Genomic DNA, 23,325 nt, shown 5'->3' with positions numbered 1-23,325 from the left:
CAGTGGAATAACAATTACTTGCTGCATTGACCCCATCTTAATAGGAAAAAAACAATAATAATTTCTCATCTGTTTGAGCATATGCTTTTATCTCTAATGCTCCATTTATAGAGATCCAGCATTACATTTTGAATGAGTCTTTTCCATGGTTGTGAAATCACTCAAATCTCACACTGAGAAGAAAGTGGCAACTTCCCCTGAAAACATCTTAGCAATATAAAATGTGCTGCTTTTTTCACACAGGTAATTGTAATTTCTTGGACAATTTTGCAATTTGATGACTAGTTAGGATACAGTCTAATTCAGGTAATCTTTGGTTAGGCCTTTCCAGGGATAAGGAAAAAACAGCTCAGGTTCCTATTAAGTCGGAAAGAGGATGTTTGTGTTTGTCTTCTGAAAGCTGTACATTCCTGGAAATGCAGCTGGCTTTTATGAATAAGGAAAGTATTCTTCAAGGTATAATGATTTTTTATATTAAAAATATTATAGGACTCTGTTTTCTCTTCTCTTACGTGATTTCTTACAACCAATAGTACTTAAAACATGCAGAGGAAAGATGGCAATTTTGGAAAAAATCCTAGAGAAAAAAATCCGTTGAACTGAGTTCTAGTCAACACTGACACAGCTGATCACTTTTCATGTTGGAGAGAGGAAGAAAAAGGAAAATAAACCCTCTTGAATAATTAAAAAATTCTACAAACATGATCATAAAGTGTTTTTTCACCAGATCAGGCAAGTTTCTCCAATGCAGCATTCTAGGCCTTTAGTCATAAACAATGCCAAGGGATTCAGAGACAGCTGAGCACATATTTAATACCTGGTCCTTCATTTATTCTCCTAAATATTCCTTTCTTCTCATTTCATTTCCCTGACCAGTTCTTCCTGACTTTTAAAGACAATAAGCAAATCTATAAGCATGAAGCCTAAAGTCTCTAATTATCTTGTCTTTAGATTACATGGTTACAGATGAAAGACTGAGTCTGTAATAAGCATTACAGCCCCAGTTTGAAAAAGGTTGAACTTCTCAGATTGGATTTCATGAAGTCTTTTAAGACAGCTGTGGATGGGAAAGTCCAATTTGCATGAGAATTGCTGACTAGAACTCTGGGGATCTTCATTGCATTTATAACAGAGTACTAAAAAGGAGAGGGGGGAAAAAAGGAACTAAGGACAGAAAGCTTAATGCTTAATATATTTATTGGGCACCTACTGCATGCAAGGCATAGTACAAGTATAATACATATACATAATACAACTTTGGTAAGAGGAGAGGCAAACAAAATAAGATATTTTCCAAGCCATTTGTAGTTTCTGTGAAAAGAATTAGTCCTTGAATATTATGTGCCATTATAAAAACTTTAATAAGCCAACAATCATTTATTGCTAGAATCAGATCCAGGCACTATGGCAAGTCCTACTGATATGAAGAAAGGTCACTGACACTCTATCAGGACAGACAATATGCAACTACGTATGTTTAAGTTGGAAACAAAATAGATAGAATGTAATTTTAAATGGAAGATACTGTCAGTTGTTGGGACAGTTTGGTGGGTGGATAGAGGAGCCCTGGAGTCAGGAAAACTTAAACTTCCTGAGTTCAAATCTGGCCCCAGACACTTAACTAGCTGTCTGATCACAGGCAAGTCCCTGTTTGCCTCAGTTCCTCATCTGCAAAATGAGCTGGAGAAGGGAACAGCAAACCACTGCAGTTTCATTTTCAAGAAAACCTCAATTGGGGTCATGAAGAATCAGATCTGAATGAAAACAACTGTGTAATAGCTATGCTGGACTTAATGTGGATTCAGAAGATTAAGTCAGAAATGATTCCTTCCTTGGAGAACTTCCACTGGTGAGGAACCTTCAGCTTGTGGAGGCTGGCAAAACCTTTGCTAAGGCTAATGAGCTGAACTCTAGGTACAACAACCTCCCACTGCTTCCGTTCTATAAGTTGATAATTTTGTATGGCCCACAAATGATATAAATATACAAATGGCCTTTGGCAGAAGAAAGACTTCTCGGGTAGACTGTAGAAGTACCTTTATGAGCTCGGATTTTAAGTACTTCAAGAAGAGGGAACAATTTTCTACTTCCTTTATATTAGTTATTCTACTTGACTAGGGTACTAAGTACAATTAGCTACTTAGTAAATGCTTGTTAGATGAACTGAAGGAAAGTACCTAAGGACTGAAAGATAAGAATCATTTGGGCTCATTCAAAATCCAAATCCAAAATTCAAAATTGAAATCCAATTGGCCTGATAAGTGATATCTTTGAGTGACAGACTGAGCATGAGGGGAAAAAAAGTTAAATTTTGGAGTAGTAAAGAACTGGGATTTAATCTATCTCTGACAGTTACTAGTTATCTAATTCTGAACAAGTCACTAAATCTCTCTAAGTCTCAGATTCCTCCTTGCAAAATGATGATAATTCCATTAGGACTCGCCTATCTCACTGGGTAATTGTGAGGAGGAAAAAAGTAATAGATGTAAAGCATTTTTCAAAATTTAAAACAATCTATAAATATAAATAACCCTCTAATTACACAATCCTATTAGTGTTATTTATTACAAGTGTCAAATTATGAGTAAAACTAACAATGAATAAAATAAATAATGAATGAAAATAAATGAATAAAAATAAAATAAAACAATGAGTAAAACTAAGGCAGAATACTTAAGCCTTTGAAAAAAGAGAGGAAGAGGCAACTACAGCAGCTTCTATTGAAGCAAAGTTGTTTATTTTGTAAAATTTTAAGTCACAGTTAATAGAGAATCTAATAACTTTGAATGACCCTAAATTGTTCCTTATTTTGGCAAGATTGAATTAGCCATGTGCAGTTACATCCGACCATCTGCAAGTGGATGAAATTTGGATGAATGATAAGTTCTTATGAATTAATGAACACATTCACACACATGCACAAACACAGAGAGAAAGATTACATACTAACTGCTAAGCATGAATTAGGCAGGAGATCAAAGAAATATAAAATTTTAGAATTTGGTATTAATGGGTCTGCAAATCATGATTCATAGTTGGTTTGAAAGAAATCAAAGAGATTCTCTTGTAGGCATAGAAGACTTTATTAGCATAAAAGTAAAATGGGAGTCTGGTAATTAGTAAAAATTGGGAGGGCTTTGTTTATTGAAATTTGGAGCTTCAGAAACCTGCAGCCTAGAGAGGAGCTTGGATGTCTTTTAGCCAAGCATTGTCAATCAGATAAGGAGAAAGATAAGAAGTCTAGCTGGTGCTTTTATAGGAAACAAATATGGCATACATTTAGATGAAAAGTTTTATTGTTCTGCATTCTTTAGCTAGATATGTAGTTTTGAGTAGACCCTGGACTGTGAACTGTCAATATAATGCTATAGGAAATATCCTAGATTTGGGTTTAAAGGATATTACCTCTATTTACTAGAATATAATGTCTTACAAAACCCTTAACTTTTGCCTCAGCCTCATTATCTTTAAAATGAAGAATTTGGCATACAGCGGTGGATCTTAAAAATTGTCTTTTCTAACCACCTTTATTTATAGATCAGCAAAATGCAGAGAGATGTATCAGAGAAGATATATGATCAGTTCATGTTTAAATTTTTATTAATTGAAGAGGGTTTTTTTGTTTGTTTGTTTTTCTTTTCTTTTACAATATGACTCTCCTATCTCTAATACCTTTCTAGTATATGGTGTGTTCTACTTTTTCCTAGCATTGAGTTCCATTGTGGACCCCAAAATATTGGGGTTCCAAAATTATCTCATAAAGTATATCCAAAGAATTTGTAGGCTCAGACCCAACTTCAAATCAAGAGGGAAGGTTTATTATAATTATAATGCTACTGATAGTGGACGTAGTTATAAAAAAGAGCTAGCAAATAAGCAGGGAAAAAAATAGATATTTTTAATAGGGGAAAGTAAAAGAAACCAGGTGCTTCATGTCACTGATATGCAAATTTTGTGACTCAGAAGTAGAGTTGGGGAATGGTCAGTTTCTTAAACACTGAGTTTTGAAACTTTGTGTGCAAATATCTTACCCATAATTCACTGGGCGAAACCTATGGTAGTTAGGGGAATTTCAGGAGATGTCTTTTTAGATTTGAAATGTCACTTGGTCAAGTGACAGGCATCCAGTTTTGTACTGGGTCTGAGTTAACTTTAGGCACCTCTTTTTGATGCTTCTTAATTCTATGCCTCCCATTCCCACTGGCCATCAGGCTGTTATCTGGTACCTAGCAATCTATTGGACTCAGCATCCTGGCTGTACAAGGTAAACTAAGGCAAGATAGACTAAAGGCAGAAAGCTATCATTTCTATGTCCAGATATACTAAAGTCTGTACTACATTTCCCCAAAGCCAGGGAGCCAGGGGGTTATTATTGCAACATTCCTAAGGGCTACACCACATCACTACTTTCTAGAAATGATTTCTACTGAATTCAGTGAGTTATCTTGTCTTCCATGACAGGTGCAGATATAGTATTTTCTTGGCAAAATTTCATAATCTTCTCTCATAGTATTAACTTCCTTTCTATCACATTCAATCAGCTTCTCTTTATTTATCTTGACATATATCTTCATTTATATCTATCAACTGCCTATATCTTTGGGATAGGAAATGGATCTGTGGTAGTGTAGGGAAATCCTGGGTAAGAAAACTTACTCTATCAATGTGAGGCAGCATCATTACAATTTAATATCCTTATAGAGTTATCAGAACTCCAAAAGGAGTGACTTGCATATATTGAAAAATATACAAAAACTAAAGTCTTTAAAATCCTTTGCCTTTGACCTGAATGAACTGAGAGAACTATCCCATTTATTTTGTTTTGACTAAAATAATATTCTCATGAGAGAGAATATAAGTGATGAATCTTGGCTCAGCTGTGAGTTAATTCTATATTGACCAATAAAACTCTAAATTATTTTCATTCATTGCATATTTTATAATGTCCACTGTGTACAGGAATCAGTATTTAGGAATTTAATAATTAAGCATTCATGTTGGATTAAGAAACATTTAAAAAATATGTAACCCTTATTAGCAATTCATTTATTTAATCTTGAGGTTAGCAATAAATGCATCAGCAAAAGTTAGCAGCATTTTTATAAAGTAACTTATTATAGGATTCTTTTTATATAGCAATACTATGAAATAAGCCTTCTCTTCTGCATCTTCATTTTATGAATTGAGAACATTGAAACTCAAATACTTCTGCTGTGGCTTACATATTTTCTTTACTGCCTTTGAGATTTGTAATGGGCCAGAACTCTAGAGAAATATACTTGAGGCAAGGATTATTACAACAAGGTGTTAAGTCAGTGGAATTGATAAGACAATGGTTATCTAGTTTAGCATGGTAATTAATAGTTCTCTAGTTCAGTATGATTGATTTAATCTTACAACAAATAATGGTTCCCCAGTGATATAATGACTGGCTTATACTCAGTATGATGAATGGATTTAATTGTAATAGAGTATTTAAGACCTAGAGGAGGACTTGGAGACAGATACCTTCGTGGTGGCTGGCCTGTCCTCCTTCACTTGTTCACTAAGACCAAGGCCCATCTGAAGGTCCCCCAGAAAGCTAGCCAGGACCCAGGCAAAGGAGACAGACTGTGAAGGAGACAATAAAGACTTTGGACTTTATTCCTGACTATTCTTGTGACGTTTATTCTGCTGACACCAAGGCCCATTCAGGAGACCTCCAGAGAGCTAGCCCAAACATTACAGAAATTGTCCAAACTTTTATCTGTCTTAAATATGAAAAAGCCATATCAGGACACACTAATAAGATCAGACTCACAATATCTGAAATACTGGAGTAGTGGTAGAAAAGGAAGTCTCCACTGGTTAATATGCACTTTTTAAAAGTTTTCTTGATGTCTTACAATGAATTGGCTTTGTGGGAAGTATTGAGAAATAGTTCATAATCACCTTAATTTATGTATATTAATTAATTTTATTTCAATTTGACTCCCCCAATCCTATGTAGAGCTAGTTATCATGAAAGAACCTTAATGGTTCATTACCATTACCATAAGTCAAGTAGATGAAACTGTAAGCTAGAATAGTGGTGACCCAGGTTAGAAATCAAAAGGATTTTATATTCATGGATTGGTGATCCACTAAACTTAGGGACATAAAGGCAATAAATTCATGCTTAGTCTGTGGTCAAGTACTTTAGGTTGATATTATTGGGCTCTGCTTCCCTGAGTACAAAAATCATATTTTTCTCAAAATTGTACTTAAAAGTAACAATGTAATGATGAAAACTCACTGACTCAAACATTCTTGAATATAAGTTGGCACTTTTAAAATAAATAAGTTAGTATATTGAAACCTCCATGATCTCAAATAGTTGATTGAACTTCCAAACAAGTGGATGTGTAAGTTCAGCTAACATACTTGAAGGGATATGCCTCACCATCTTTGATACTTAATCCAGTAGTTCTGAATGCTTATTATTATTATGTTATTATGATCATAATACAAAGACCTTCAATTTATGTACTGGAAGAAAAACGTGCTACAAAATGTATTTGTTAAATACTATGCAGAAACATTTAGAGTTTTTAGGGCAATTAATAATTATGTATCATATAATATAAAGCATCCAAAGACAAAAAGAAAAAAATATCTTTAAGCAACAAGGGTTTTATATTCACTTTTATTTTTATAAAAACTGCCCTTTGTGGAATTTCCAAAGTAGTGATTAGCATTATTAAACCAGAGACTAAAATCTTGGTATGGACTGACCCATGGGGACACAACTGTTTCAAGATTTAAAAATAAATTTAATAGGAGGGGGAAATCTCAGAAGGGACTACAGTTCTGAATTATCTACTCAATTTGTTCTTTCTGTCAGTCACCTCAAATTATCATGAGGAACTGATTGAATTGGTTCTCAGAATCAGATCCTCTTGAGTGTCTTGCCTTTGTGGTTTGCCTACCCAGGTTTCCCAGTCCATGGTTAAACCAATTATCCTCAGTATACTCTCAAAAGAGATATAGTATAGATCCATAGTATAGACTCTTCCAGTAGAGGCATAAGCCATTCCCAACAATTCTCTCTCCTTTCAGATATTTTTCAATATGAATTGTACATGGAGGCAAAATTTGCTTCCTATCCCTCTCTGTCTTCCCTTGGCCCTCAATCCTATTGAATCTTCCTTTCCCACAAAGGGCTCTAGCAGGCTGGGACACTTTTCCCAAAATGTTTCTAACAATCCAACTGGATAGGGTTTGATGCTTTGTTTTCTTTTTCTTGGGAAATACACTAGGTTTATGAATATTGACCTTGAATTTATTGAACTGAAAATATTTTAGGCCCAACTACTGAAAATGAATATGCTATGTCTTTATCAAATTTGTACTTACATAGATCGTTTGTCTCAGCATTTGGCTTCCAGTATGATCAAAGACTTTCAGAATAAGTTGAAACCATCATTAAATTATATTCTCTCTGTGTAGCTCATTTACTATGTAACTGCTGGGCAGAGAATAAATATAACTATGTTTCTTAGTATATAGGTCTCTCCCTTTCTTAAATCTTTAAGTCCATATCCCCTATGTTATCCCTTCTAGTCAACACATTACTCTTGGAATGATCTTTGCCCCTACTGGACAGGCATGAAATGATATATTGCCTAATGCCCTCCTACTTCCAAACTGTTCTTGTCTTTGCTAACCTCCCCTTAGACCAAGCTTGTTGTTCTGTTTTTCTACTTTCCCTAAATGCAACTTACTTTAAGCATGTATTACATTGATTAACATCCTACAGTTAAAAGAAACTAGACTATAACCCATCTGTCAGTCTTAGCCAATTTCTGCTCTTTTATATGTCTATTTATGACGTACATCCAGACTGCACGTCTTTTTTTTTTTGTTTTGTTTGTTTTTTTGTTTTTGTTTTTTTAAAGTAAATCCAAAAACATTTTTTTAAAGAAAAGGCAATATTCATTTTTTTATTTTGATAACACCAAAAATAACAACAACAAAGGGGAATCAATGAGCCAGAAAAATAAAAGAGATGAAAGTATCCCTTGACTGCTCTGTCTGTTCCTCTTCAATGTATGCATCTGGTTGTTCATCTCTGAAAGTGTGTGGAATATTTTTTTCTTTAAAAAAATCATTATTTTCTCCCTTCTTGTTTGGGAATCAAGTGCTTTTTGTATTATGATTATTCTTATATCTATCTATATATATCAATGTATTTCTTTTCAATTGTTAGATATCTATCTTTAGATTTGGTTTTGTCCAAAATCTGAGAACAACAAAAAGTTATGAATTGTTTTCTGCAATTTTTCCCCACTCCCTCTTCAAATGTGGAGCAACTTCAACTGCAGTATCCTCACATCCATATTAGAATGATTATTCATTACTTTTGAAAATGGGGTAAGGGAGGGAGGGAGGGGACATTGAATATATTTATTCACTAAGCTTGACTGGTAGCTTCTCAACTGAAGCAACCAGAGATGCAGGATTTGAGGCTTTCTAGTTTTGATTTTTCACTTGGTTATTATTAAATATCCTCCATCCTCAAGATTTCAAGATGGAGAAGGTCTGTGTGGCTGCTGGTGAAGTTGTTCCAATATGAATGCCTAAGATTAGTTTTCTTGTTTTTGTTTTTAACCTTTTGATCATAATTATTAGTATTATTATTTTATGTATTTTTGCTATTTTTAGTAGGAAAAAAGTTGAACTGTTTTTATCATTTGAGAATCTTTAATAAAACTGTAATGATTTTTGGGGGTAACTTGCATGTTGAAGAAGTTGCAGCTTAGGGTTTGTGAGACTGTCAATGTTAGAGTTCTGTTCTTTATTTTTGGTGATGGGCATGTATAGGCTCATTTGTTTTTGTATATTGCCCATCCCTTCCTTACAGCCAGAAGCTCTAATGCAGCTAGATCACTTCGTACCGCCCTTACATGGACATGGCGACTCACTTACACATTTACTCCTATCATCTTCATCTCCTGTGTAGTACACTCATAGATACGACCCTCCCCTTTAGGCATCTTTTCTTCCCATAACCCCCTCCTCCTTTCTTTAGCATTGTTAAAATTTATGTGCTGTCATCCATTCCTTAAACAAGTGAATAAAAATCTAAAACTTATGTTACAAAAAGAAAATGTTTAAAATATATATATATCTAAGCAAAAATGCAAAAATTCATTCAAAAACTTTAAAGATTTTTTTCAAAACAAGCGCAAATTATAAATTTAAATGTACAGGATTTTTTTTTTTAAATCATTGCAATCTGAAATACCTTAAATGACAAATTGACACCAAAAAAACAAAACAAAACCCCAAAGTAAAAATTTGTTTCAAGTGCAGATTTTTTTTTCTTTTCATGTTATGTGGTGTGGATGTATGTGTTGTTGCCTCCCTGTATCATCCTCTGTCGTAAATAATTATTATATTTCAAAAAATAAACATTTTGCTAAAAAGTTTTTAAGAAATGACAACAAAAAGCAAGTTACAAGAATGTGGCAATTCTACTTGTCCAAGAACATTCTTACACAACTTTCTTTTGTAAATTTTTCTTTCATGCCAAAAAACATGCGGGCAATTTGTTGATGTAAGTTGACTATGAATTAATGTGGTATGCTTTTTTCTGATTTTTTTCACAATTATTTTTGTATACTTTGAAATGAATTTTTTGTTTTTTTCTCCAAAGCATAGTTTATTTGAATTTTACTTTCATCCCTTTTCCCTAGTAAAGTGAATGACTTTGTTATTTGCTTCCCTTACCCCCAAGCTTTGTTAGTTCTGAGTGTTATTTTCTATTATGTTATTTTACAATTATATTGTTTGCTTAATTTGAGTCTTTTATTTTAATGTTTGCTGCTATACTTTGTGTTGAATTGCTCCTTTTAAAAATGTAAATTTTTCTCTTGTTCAGAATGGGTGGGTTTCTTTCTCTCCAATGAAAAGTCAGCCTCCCAGTCTATTTCATTCTCCTATCAATTTCTGAGCCTCAGAAAAAGTTAGTCTTCTTAGTGGGATGTTGATATTTCTGGTTGCTTATGGGGGGAAATGAGTAAAATTGCCTCTAATAGTTATCATTTCCCCATCTTTTTTATCACATGTTTATTTAATTTCTTTGGAAGCACTTTTAAGAAACTCATTCCACTACTGCCTTTACTAAGCAGTGGTCATAAAGGTACTCTCAAATGATTATGGGTGAATTTAAGTTTCTCTGATACACTGGTACTTTCATGACTTTGCCATTCCCACTTGTTGGCAAAATCAGTCTGAGACCCAGATGACTTCAAAGAATGTAATCTTATGTGAATTCAATGTATCAAAAGAATTTTTTTTATTAATTATTTTTCTCAAGAATTGAAACCTGGGAATCCTTGAGAAAAATCTTAATTTCTTTATGAAGGAGCATCATGCAAAGAAACATTCTTTTCCAGTTATCTGTATGTTAAAGGTTTCAAGTAAAAATATTCCAAGTACCCCTTTTTGGTGGCGTCCTTAGGTTAACTAAATAGATTATCTATCCTGTGTTACTGACTGTTAAAGAAGAAACAAAAGATATATAGATAGCACAGCTAACTTTCCTTGATTAAAACAATTTTATTCTTTTTGACTATTTTTAATATATTTATTTAATCAAAACTATCTTACCAAGCATTTCAATAAAATGGAATGCTGGATACTGGCAAAATATCAGTTTTAACTCATGAATTCGGTAACATGAAGTTGTTTTTCCCCCTCTGATTCATGTTTGCCACAAAGAAAAGTATTGTGAATTTTACAGAAAAAACTTCTTAAATGATATCATTTTACCTTTCTAGACTCCTTTTTAATGTTTTGAATTCCTACTGTGACTTTTTTTATACTTAAAGAAGATTACTTCAGCATTTCCATAAGAGAAAAATTCTGTTCATTTTGCTACAAAACCCTAGTTATCTACTTTAAGCTACTTGGCTATGCCTCATCAATACTTTTATTGTAATTCTGTATCTTTTAGAAAAGTCACAACACAAGAGATTTATTATTTTTGTCACTGCCTCATATTAATAAAATTGGGCTGTGGTGATATAGAGAAAGCAGAAATTTTAAGTATTTTTGAGTCACAAAAAGAGAATCATCTCATTAAGTACTACATAATATAGCTTTTCCTAAAATATTATATGGTATGATATAAACATCATTCAAATAAGCCATTTGTCCTAGTCTTCATTCTGAGAATTAGCCTAAGAGATCAAAATTGTAGGTTTTTATTGTCAACCTTTACTTAAGAGAGAGGGCAAACAAAAGCAACAGCTAATTCTTACTGCCTCTCCTGCCCCACTCACCTAGCCTATTTTACTGTCCAGTCATTTTAGGTACATTGAGATGAAAAGTTATCAGTTCTTTGAATCACTGACCTTTTACTTTTTTTTTTTTTTTAAGAATCTAATCCTTTTTTTAACTATCTCCTTTCTTCTCATTTACTCTAATTCTCTTTGATCACTTTTAATAAGCTCAAGTGGGACAGATAATGGATCATTAGAGGTCTCACATAATTATATGTAGTATAAATATCCCTCTACCTCACAAAGGATGAACTTGAGTTTGATGTTATAGGATTGTAGATTTTGAATCAGAAGGGCATGAATGGATATATCACTGAATATAATCCCTTTATTTTACAGATAAATTAACAAAATCTAGAGAGATTAAATTATTTGCCTAGCATCACACAGCTAATAATAATAATAATTTGAACACAGGTCTTCCTGATTTTAAATCCTGTGTTCTATCCACCAGTCCTCTGTACCACATTTATTGGTCTTCCTAAAACAATTTTTGTTGTATTTTTTTACTCCTAACTCAGTGAGGAAAAGGCTATTTCCTTCTCTGGCAAGGCAATTTCAAGCAGAAGGGAGATTTATTCCATGGGCAACATATGAATGAGAGATCAGTGGAAAACAAATATGCATGCATGAAGTGAAATAAAATTGACTGATATTTTAGAAAGCAACTGTGCTACAAATATGGTAGAGGGAAGAAAACACAGAGTTGTCACCATTAGAATTTTCAAAATCATTACCTTTCAAGAATCTTCCTTTTCTTTTGAAGTTTAGTGGGAGGGCACAAAAATAAACATGTGCTCATTGTTATTTTCCTTCCAATTGTTGGGTTTGTGGTGACCTCTTCAATTAAACTGACTTCAGTGAGACAATAAACTCAAATTACAAGAAAAACATAAACCTATAATTTTTTGTAGTGGCTGGCCCTCTATATTTCTGATTACTGACAAAATTCTCACAATGCGAAGAGTTCTATTAAATTTTTAACACACTATGTTTTACAATGGCAGAGAGCCCTTTTCTGGATATCAGTCCTAGAGGCATGAATTATATATCTATAAATACACTCATAAAGCAAAAATCAGGGCAACCTTCAAGGCTAAAATAGACCTTTTATATCCCCAGTGATCTTTAGAGTTTAAAGAAAAGCACAAACCTAACAAAAAAGTATATATGCCAGATTTAAAATGCTAACTTAAAAAAAATACATATAGTTCTTATTTGGGGCACAAGAGAAATCCTAGGATGCTAGGGATTAGTGTTTTTATGGATTATAGATTTGAATTATGGCATCTGCAATCATTTAGTATTTTAAAGCTATTTGTTTTATATCTTTCATAAGTCTACCTAATTCATTGATCACTGGATCCATATGTAAAAAATAATTATTTTTCCATCACCTGCCACCAACTTTAATTGGAAAGGAGAAAGAACGGATAAGAAGGGAGAAAATATCATATATAGAGAGAAATATTTGTTGTGTATCTTCAACAATGAACTAAGGAATTATTAGAGTAGGAGGCAACAGGAAAGAGGGTCCTTGATAACCCAATGATTTAAGCTACTGTGAATATTCATCATTCTTGTCAAATAGAAACTAAATACTATCATACTGTATTTACAGCCATGTCTGAATTAATGTTGTTCTATCTCTAAACATATTATATCTCTAACTACACTAGAAATGAAACCTTCCTTCATTTCCATTTCAAATAACCACCATCAACCTTTAATTTGATTTTCTTTAAATCTCTTTTTCTCTAACATTAAAATTTCAATGTAAGAGAACTATGATGGCTTTTATTTGACTTGATTCAATGGACTGTTTTTTAAAAAAACATGGAATATTAATGAACTTTGAAGATACAAAGGCAAAAAAAATATTCCTTGTGGTCAAGGAGATTATATCATACTAATTAATTCATTTCCTAAATTAAAATCCAAGAGAGTTAATTCTTAAATATTGAACACAGAGGCATAATTTTTATCTTTATTAGGGTTACAAGGAATAAACAAAATTACAACCAAAATTTTAAGGCAATCTTGATGGCATCTATTGTTTAAAAACTAAAGTAACATATTACATTTAGTGAGATAATGATCACTGCATTTAGGAAACAAAACAAACCTTCAGTTTAGCATTGTTGTAAACTGACATTCTCTTACTTTAATTCTTTTAAGCCAAAAACTAGTGATCATTTCTTAGAGTGAAAAAGGATCCAGAACCTAGCACAAGGTGCATAGCAGACTAAAAGATGAGAAGGAAGTAGTTAATGACAGTGTAAGTATAATATGTGGGTTAAAGGAAGGGAATGAAGCTTTTCTCAGGATTATTGATATAAATTAAAAAGACACTTTGGAAGCATATAATGGACTATAAGGGGAAAAAATAGCCAACAAACTTATAATTTCAATTGAATATAGACTTGATCATAGACTAAAGATATGGATGAATAATATTCTCTGTTATGGATATAATAGAGAATTATATCATGGATATTTTAATTTTAATCTCACTTAAAGAAACGTCAGCAATGCATTGAAAACACACACACATATAGACTTACACCCTCCTTTGGAATTTCTATTCAATATTGAACTTTGACTGTAATGCCGGAGAAACTGAGGCAGGAGAGAGATTAGAGAGTTTTCAATAGTTTATTAATTGGAGAGTATAATTGACTAGACAGGACTCTCGTCTCAAATTATCCAGTCAGATAGAGATAAAGATATACTGGGACCAAGGAATCCATGTTGGTCCCAGGGCTGTCATCTCAAAGAATGAAGCAGCCCCGAATAAGAGCGGCCTCTTCCTTTAAATAACCCTAGAGACAAAGACAAAGGTCTTTGTCCTCCCCCCCAAAAAGCGGGAAGGCTTCTGTCAGGTTGGGGGGAGACCATAACTCCTAAAAGCCCAGAGACAGGATGTCTGAATACCCAGAGATAAAGATGTCAGTGAGGTATCTTGGAATATTTTAGAGGGGTATTATAAATTCTTGAGGACAGGGGAGGGTCAGGAGTTCTGCTCTCTTGTTTATCTTGCTAGCAATATATAACCTTAGAGTAAACGGTCCCCAGTCTTAATGTACTAGAGTGGGTTTTTACGACTAAGGGGATTTAATAGAACAGCTAAGGAAACTGAGACAAAGGAAACTAGTTCAGGGGAAACCAAGTCAGAACAGTTAAAGAGAACTATGGCATAACATGACTTGCATATTAAAATAGTTCGTTTTCTTCCTAATCTATAAAACTTCTCAGCCAGTGCTACACATGCATTCTTGGTTTTTTTAATAGCACTGAGAACCATACATTTTCTATAGAAATATATATTTAATTACAAAAGAAAGCTAATGATTCTGAGTAAAAACTAGAAACCAATACATGCTGTAATCCTTGGTTGTATTAAGGTAGTGGAAAACTAGCCTATAGGTAGGTATGTTAACTAAAAATTAAAATGACTGGTAATAAATAACTAAAATATAACCCCACATAGATTAATTACTTATTCTCTTCTTCTTTCTGTCCTCCCTTTTCTAAGAGCAACCCTCTTTTCACCCATCTAACCTTCCAATCTAGCGTTTTTTATCCCTTTATCTACGTGGGAAAACAGAAAAGTTCATTCATAGTCTACTTTTCAGAGTAGAGGGTTAGCTTCCCTTTAGGGATACAAACTCTATATACCATTTGTACAAGTAGCAGAAGTGTGTAAATTATGCATCAAAAACTCACAAGACACATGATTTATATATGTCATCAATGTAAAGAATAACCACTAACAAAAGTGAAGCTTGCCTGAAGTTTGAGCAAATTCGCAAAGCTTGTTCAATAATTTCCAAAGCCTATTTGCTGGTTTAGATCCAGAGTTCAGGGTTTGGGTTAAAATGTTATCCCATTATTCTCAAGGTGGTTCCTGATTAGCGGGAGTTGTTATTGCATGGCTGAAAGTCAAGAGATATAAATAAACCATACAAAAGTCAATATGCATAGGATTTTCCAAAAATCTTAGTGCCATGTTAAGGGATTAATGTAGTTTCACATTTCGCCCTCACAACAGATCTATAAAGTAAGTAGGTACTATAAACATAATTGCCCCCATTTGTATAATTGTTCCCCTTAAAATTCATATGATACAAGTCAAGGCCTTCAAATAATTCTTAGTATGTTTATACAAGAGGATGCTTGTAGTTAAATAAGGTAAATAAGAAGATAAAGGGTTGAGGAGAGAAAAATGTATACAGTAAAGACCCATTTGATAGATGAGATGATAGAGATTCAAAGAATTAAATTGGCTTCTTATGATCACACTATTTCTGATTCTCAGAAGATGGATTCTAATACAGGTCTCTTCTGATTCCAAAGCCATCATGCATTCTACTAAATTATGCCATCCTGAGCCTGCTAGGATGACCCAATATCTATCAAAGATTTCAAAGCTAAATACAAAACCCACAGCTTGATGAGAGCATATAGGAATGCCCTTCCTTGAAATCTCTAAAGTCTGTTCAATTCTGATTCAGTTTTGTTGGCATAGGGGTGTCTTGAATATTGGGCTAGAGTTAAAAAGTTAGGGTTTCCATTCTATACATTCCCTATAATTCTAGTTTGAAGATTAGGCTCTCTAAGAAGATCCCTCTAAAAGTGAGATGGATTATTTTTGAGTAATTCTCAGAATGTCTGGCCTGAATTAAAGTCTTTTCTACTAAAAACATATGAACCAGGGGCTGGAGTTTGCCTCACCTAAAATTATGCTGGGTTAATGGGCACTAGTGATTATATAATTTAATTGCCATTTAAATTGACTAGCTTTCATATCATAGCAATTAAATTTCCTCTTTTGGGATGCAGGACATTATTTCACCCCTTGATTTTTATTCTCTAGTGCATAGCTAAGAGCTGAGACTGGTGCATGCATACCACCAGAAATTCCAATCAAAATGACCATAATGTAGAATTGAAATTTTGAAAGAATTTCCTGAATTTAATTATTAAGATCCTAATACGTACAAAGAACCACAATAGACACTGGGAAAACAAAAATAAATGGAAAAAAACCCCAATATTTCCTGACCAATAAGCTGACAAGAAGATACTGGAATGAATGAGTGAGTTATGGAGATGCAAAAGGATTTCACAGTTTATACAAGCTGTACACCTATCTGTTAAGTTTAAATGTACTATATGTAGTAAGGTACATTTATATAGAGAAAAATTTGATTCCTTCCTAAAAATGCAAAAAAAATCTTTAAATCCAAGGTAGAAGGAAAATAACAACCAATACATATTTATTATGTTCCTATTGGGTGTAGAACTCTGTTATTTAAAATACTCTTCTTTCAAATTCTAAAATCCTCAGTTTCCAATAGACCCCAAATGAAATGCACTAGGTATTTTTTAAAGAATGAAAAATTGAATAAATCACTTACCTAACATGGTAAACAAAGAAGAGTACATACTTATCTAGCAAAAGCAGAAAATGTTGCTATTTGATAACTGATTTCTGGAATTTCAAGGAAAAAAATTTACATGATACTAATCAGGGCCTTCAATTATTTCCAAGTATATCTATGCAAGAGGATGCATTTAATTAAATAAAGTAAATTAGAAGATAAAATGTCTAAGAGAGGAAAAATATATATATTAAAGAACCATTCTATGCATGGTTCTAATAACCATTATGTATTGGGAACATAGCCTCAGACAACAGTGGGAAAGCATATGGTATATTGGACAAAGGAGTATTTGAGGCTTGGATCATTTCCTGGCTAGTTTCAGTTCTTTATTTACTAGCCATGACTTTGTACAGGAAGAAATGTGGTACAGTGGAAAGAACTGAGAATTTAGAGTAAGAGGATCTGAAATGGAAATCTAGCTCTATCACTTACAACTTAAGTAACCTTGAAAATGCTACTTCAGCTCTCTGAGTCTTGATTTCCTCATCTGTTAAATGAGTTGAACAAGATAACCTTGGAAATCCATTTGATTTCTAATCTATGATCCTGAGTTCCTTCTCTAGATTGAGACTTATTTTCTCCATCTATGAAATAGGGCTAATAAATCCTGCCCTGTTTATCTTACAGGATTGCCATGTTGTTCAAATAGCATTTTGTATATGACCACCTTTTGTAAATTGTAAGGCAATTTCCAGCTATAGGGTAGTATTGTCATCTTTGCAATATTAAGTGAGGGGGGAGAAAAAAGTAAGGAAAAAGAATTTTAAAAAGGAAGCAAAAAACTTCAAAAAAATTTAATAGATGATAAAGCCACCTGAGAGAACTTTTTGGAAAAACTGACATCTTTAAGATCTGTAAACCCCTGTTGATCTCCAGCAGATGTTCATAAGACTGTAATTGATCATGTTACCATCTCATCTATACCTAGAAATGTACTTTTGAATTCCAAGTAGTTGTTTGAGAGTATCTTCAAAGGCTATCTTCCCTTTTCCCCAAGGGATTTCAAGTTAATGTTTTCAAGAGGCTTTTGGAGGCTATAAAAATGCTTGTGATGACTTAATAGTTCAGGGGAAGGATCAGTGACATTTCTTTATACCATAGATGCCTGCCACCCATTTAGGCTAAATTCACTGACAGTAAGGATAGACTATATTTGCCAATGTACTAACTCTTTGTTTTTGTTTTTCTTTCCATCTCAGGAGGTGAATTAGTTATCCCTCTACTTGTAGAAGACCCTTTAAACCCCCCTCCTATTGCTACTCGTGCACCTTTCATTACACTCCCCCCTACCTTTCGCCCCCTCCTCACCATTATTGAGACCACCAAAGATTCCCTGTCCATGACCTCTGAGGCGGGGTTACCTTGCTTGTCGGACCAAGGCAGCGATGGTTGTGATGATGATGGCTTGGTGATATCTGGGTATGGCTCAGGGGAAACCTTTGACTCTAACCTGCCCCCTACTGATGATGAAGATTTTTACACCACCTTCTCCTTGGTAACAGATAAGAGTCTTTCCACTTCAGTCTTCGAAGGTGGCTACAAAGCACATGCGCCCAAGTGGGAATCCAAGAACTTTAGACCTAACAAAGTCTCCGAAACTGGTAGGACTACTACTACCACATCTTTGTCCCCTGAGCTGATCCGCTCCACGGCTTCCTCCTCGTCTGGGATGGTGCCCAAATTGCCAGCTGGCAAAATGAATAACCGTGAGCTCAAACCCCAGCCTGATATAGTGTTGCTTCCGTTGCCCACTGCCTATGAGCTAGACAGCACAAAGCTGAAGAGCCCACTAATTACTTCCCCCATGTTCCGTAATGTGCCCACAGCAAACCCCACAGAGCCAGGAATCAGACGGGTTCCGGGGGCCTCAGAGGTGATCCGGGAGTCGAGCAGTACAACAGGAATGGTCGTCGGCATTGTGGCTGCTGCCGCCCTCTGCATCTTGATCCTCCTATATGCCATGTACAAGTACAGGAACAGGGACGAGGGGTCCTATCAGGTGGATGAGACGCGGAACTACATCAGCAACTCTGCCCAGAGCAACGGCATGCTCGTCAAGGAGAAACAGCAAAGCTCAAAGAGTGGCCATAAGAAACAGAAAAACAAGGACAAAGAGTATTATGTGTAAAATTAAAAAAAATAAAAATAAAAAAGAATTAAAAAGAATTATTTATATATAATATATAAATACTTAAAAAAAACACAAGATTTAACAGCTATAAGAACTGTTATACCTATAATGAGATTGGGAGCTACAGTTGGTGGGAAAAAAACAATACACACAAAGATATATATGTGTATATATATATTTATTTATTTTCAGACATGGCTGTTATGTATCAGTCATGACCTGGAGACAGAGAAGTCTGCCCTACTGTATCATAAAGCATACTTAGTGCTCTGGAGCAGACAGATAGCTCCACCACTTTAGCTGGACATTGAAGTTTCCATCTCTTTTGTGGACCTTTGGACAAAAGATAGAAGATTTCATGGCTTACTTGTTTCATAACTCCAAGTGAGTCCCTAATGATGTTTGTGACCCTTGACTGTATCAATGATTTTTCAGTTTTATTATTTTAAAAAAAGGAGAAAAAAAAAAAAAAAACAACAACAACAACAGCAAACTGATCTGGCCCCAGCCAGTATGTGTGTAACTATTCAAGATCTGAGGGGAAAAAAGTGGCTTTTGGGTTTTTTGTTTATTTTTTGAGATTAAGACTGGACATGAGTTGACAAGAAAAAAATTCAGAAAAAAGTGAGAGACTATTGCCATATATGAACTCAAAAACTATACATGGTGTTCACTCTACATATCAGGTTGTGGTGTGTCTAAAACCAATCAATTGTTTGTTTTCAGTGAGAAGCTTTGCTGGAAATGCAGCAAATGCATGAGATGGTGATGATGTGAGGTATAAAGCAGGTACCCTAGGATCTGACTCCAGTATTTGCAGACCAAACTCTTTGAACAGACGGGTTTAGGTCTACTTTCATCAGGGCTATTGGCTTTATTAACAATACTGTTCAAATGCATTAGCACAGTCAAATTGTGGTAAAGGGGGAAAAGGTCAGCTGTTGGGAGCTGAAATAGCCCACAAACTAAAATGAGCCTTTCCTGGGGAAGTAGGAGGGAGGGAGCCTGGTTCCATGAATGATTGCAATGCATGCAAAAATAAAAAGAAAAGAAAAATTCTAAAAAAATCAATTAATCAAAACAGACAATATGGGAGTTCAACTTGTGACAGAATAACAAAAGGTCATACAAGCCAAACACATCATGAAAGAGTACAAAATGCATAGTTTTTTTTTCCAACATAATGTTTTTCATATGTAATTTTAATTTTGTAGCTTGACACAAATAACTCTGTCCTTCCATTTGCCCATTCTCCCCACCCTCTCTTTTATAAAAATAAATGAATGAATGAATAAAGCTGCTGTGACACACACAAAGGAATTTAATAGTATAATATATATATAAATATATATACAAATATATTTCTCATGGTATGTTTGATGGGACGACTGGAATGGAAAATCTGTTAAAAGTCTTTAAGTAGAATGAGAATGTTGTTTTAAAAAGAAAATAACAAAACAACAAAAAAGTAAACCTTAAAAATGTGAAGATGGTGTGAGTTTTAGTTTTGTCACAGTCATCTGTGTCAAAAGAAAAAAAAATCTCAGATTCTGTTTACATCTTTCTGCTAATTTTTTTTTGCTTGTGTAATTTCTTAGATTAGACACTTATGTACATACTGCTTTACAGTTTAATTGTTCTTTTTGTTTCTACCTGTTTCTTAATTTTGTTTTTTGTTTTCTGAAAGGGGGTAACTTAATGTATAGAAAAATAAAATTGGTTGTGTGGCCATGGCTATTGCATACAAAAAGCAAGATAACACAAATACAACAACACACAATGACAAAAACAAAATGAAGACTGGAATATCAGAAATATAAATTTTCTTTGTGTACAGATGAAAACCAATCAGCTGTTTAGATTTAGAAATCTATTCTTGCTGGTGTTTGTAAGTTGCATGAATATTTGACTTTGAAGAAATATCCAGGAACAACAAAAAAAGTATTCTAAAATGAAGATAGCTTTCCCTAATGTATATGGAAAGAGGTGTGTTCCTGGTTATCTGATCCTTTCGATGTAAGTGTTTGGGAATTCTTTTGGATTTTTTTTTTTTTTGTTTAAGATTTTTAAAAGAAAGGTTAAAAATGTATGAAAGCACAGTTTTAAGCAACTTAAATGGCCCAACCTATATGAAATTGATTATATCTTGATGTCTGTAAAAGATTGCTGTTCTTGGAGTCTTGGTGTCTTGTGAAATGATTTTCCTACTTTCTTTTCCATTTTTTTTTCCTTTTTGAGTAAACACAATCTTTGTTCTGTTCTTTTTTGTGTAAGTTTCTATTTGGACAATTTTTTTGGAAACATGTGCATCCTGTATGTGGGCTTCTACCATATCCCTGTTTTATGGACAGAACCTTAAAGAATTTCTTTTATGTTGTTGTGATGTTACTGCTTTATTTTTCTTTTTCCTTTTCCTCCTTTCTTTTTTCATATTTGCATTTTTGTTCAAGGATATGCTTAGCAATAAAATGTTCTTCCCAAAGCCCTGGAAGTGAATGTATTTTTATTTCAAAAAATTAGATTGGGGGAAGGGGGAGAAGAACTTGCAATAGGTGAGGGATGAAAGCTGAACAAATCTTCAAAAGCATTCATGAACATGATGCCAAATAATCTAATCAGTCACTAGCTACTTACATAAATTTACTAAAAGCAGATTAATTGTGGTGAAAAATAATAATTATCCATCAGTTGAAACATTGCAGTCTAGACAGCTAGACGACAGAGTAGTAGAAGGAAGAGTGAGCATTTCATTATAAATACAGAAGGGAAAAGTTATAATTCCAGAATAGCTTCTCAAAGAATATGAAAAAAACATGAATTCCTTTTGATGAACAGAGAAGATATCCAGCTCCTGTTAAATAATAATAAAGTCTTTCTAGGTATGAGGAATGATACACTTAAACTGTATTATTGGGAAGCAGAGTTTTCTGGTTAATTAAGACAACTGAAGTGATTAACACACTATGATTCAATTTTATCTTGAGGAATCTTAGGAAATGGTATCCCTCAACTACCCATGGATGAAAAAGGTTTAAAGAATTATATTGTAGTGTTCCTAGAAAAAGCAACCTGAATTCAAATCCAGTCTTTGCCACGTGTCATCTATGTTCCTGGAATAAAGTTACTTCACTTCTCTGGATTTAATTTCCCCACCTAAAAAATGGAAAAGTTAGATTAAATTATTTTCTATTCTCTGATTCCATGAGCTTCATAACATTAATATCTCTTCAATAATTCAAGGGGGCATTTCAGAACACTGTGAACATCATCCAGTTCTGTACTATAATCATACAGAAATACTATTTAGTTCTAGCTGTCTAATGAATAAAACAAGTTTTGTTATACCAAGTTTTCTTTGGAGGGGAAGGAGGGAGAGACAACTACTTAACTTTCAGCAAGCATCTTATAAACCATAGGTACATTTTTCATGTGCATATTAGATGTTGTGTATGTGAAGAAAGTGTCTGTGGCTAAGCATGCACACAATTTGGACTCTAAACAAAGGACATTACCCTTCTAATTTCCTGAATAACCAGTAATAGTGCCCCAGATGTCACCAATGAAGTATATACTATGTACTGTTTTGAAAATGATAATATTTGGTGAAGCCAAATAATATTTGGAAAGGCCTATCTTTGCCCTTTCTTACAGAGGCATGGAACTAAAAATATGGAGTGTTTTGTTGTTATCATTTATACTTTTTGAAATGCCTAAATAAATCATTGTTGTCAAGGCATAGCTCCTGGCACTAAACAAATCAACACAAATAAATCTCCTATTTTGGGACTACTAGTTATAATAGAACAAACTAGACTTCTGCTTAGAAACATCAAATTAAAGTGTTAATGGAACTACTGAGCACATTCTTTTTTCTAAAAGATAGTTCAATGATAAAAATCTCTAAGGTCCTTTACATATCTAACTTTCTATGATTCTAACTCAAATGGCTTAGACATAATCATATCAGTTCCAGATTTGTTGAGCAGATGATCTATTAAAAAAAAAATTTCCCTAGTTTATGCAAATAACGTGAACTTTTCAAACTATGATTCTTTTCTTCAGAATGAAATGTATCAATCAAAAGGTATTTGCTGAGTTACTGCTAAGGATGAGATTCTATGAGGAAAGATAAGATGAAGATTCAATCTCTGACTCCAAAGACTTTGTAACCTCACTAGAGAAATATAACTTCATTGAAGAACAACCCACAACAATATCAAGAAATAAGTTGATCTAGTAAAATACACCAAGAAGAGTTAAGAAAAGAGAAATATTTTTAAAGAGGACATAAGAATTAACCCGCCCCTGTAGCCTTCCTTAGTAATTAAGCTAGAACATGGATAGTTTGGGGCTGAAGGGAACAGCTTGAATCCAAAAACCATGATTGGTATTTTGGGGAATAGGAAGTTATTCAGCCTAGTTAGATCAGAAGATTCATATG

General features: G+C 33.8%; 1 protein-coding gene across 5 annotated transcripts in view; it reads left to right on the top strand.

Annotated features, from left to right (window-relative positions):
* The window catches only part of NRXN3 (neurexin 3), a 2,051,432-nt gene extending 2,029,458 nt beyond the window's left edge, over positions 1-21,974 (top strand). For 2 of the 5 annotated variants that reach the window (XM_031949342.1, XM_031949341.1), the window contains exon 6: positions 17,953-21,967. In XM_031949342.1, the coding sequence (XP_031805202.1) occupies positions 17,953-18,881 (929 nt within the window). In that variant the 3' untranslated portion in view covers positions 18,882-21,967. Of the gene's footprint in view, positions 1-17,952 lie in introns of all 5 variants that reach the window. The other 3 variants (XM_031949344.1, XM_031949345.1, XM_031949343.1) reach the window with 3 other exon arrangements.
* The last annotated feature ends 1,351 nt before the right edge of the window (positions 21,975-23,325 follow it).

This window comes from Sarcophilus harrisii, chromosome 2 (genome assembly GCF_902635505.1).
Source record: "Sarcophilus harrisii chromosome 2, mSarHar1.11, whole genome shotgun sequence".
Lineage (NCBI taxonomy): Eukaryota > Metazoa > Chordata > Mammalia > Dasyuromorphia > Dasyuridae > Sarcophilus > Sarcophilus harrisii.
Note: the sequence above shows the minus strand (reverse complement) of the source record. Positions and strands in the feature narration are given on the sequence as shown.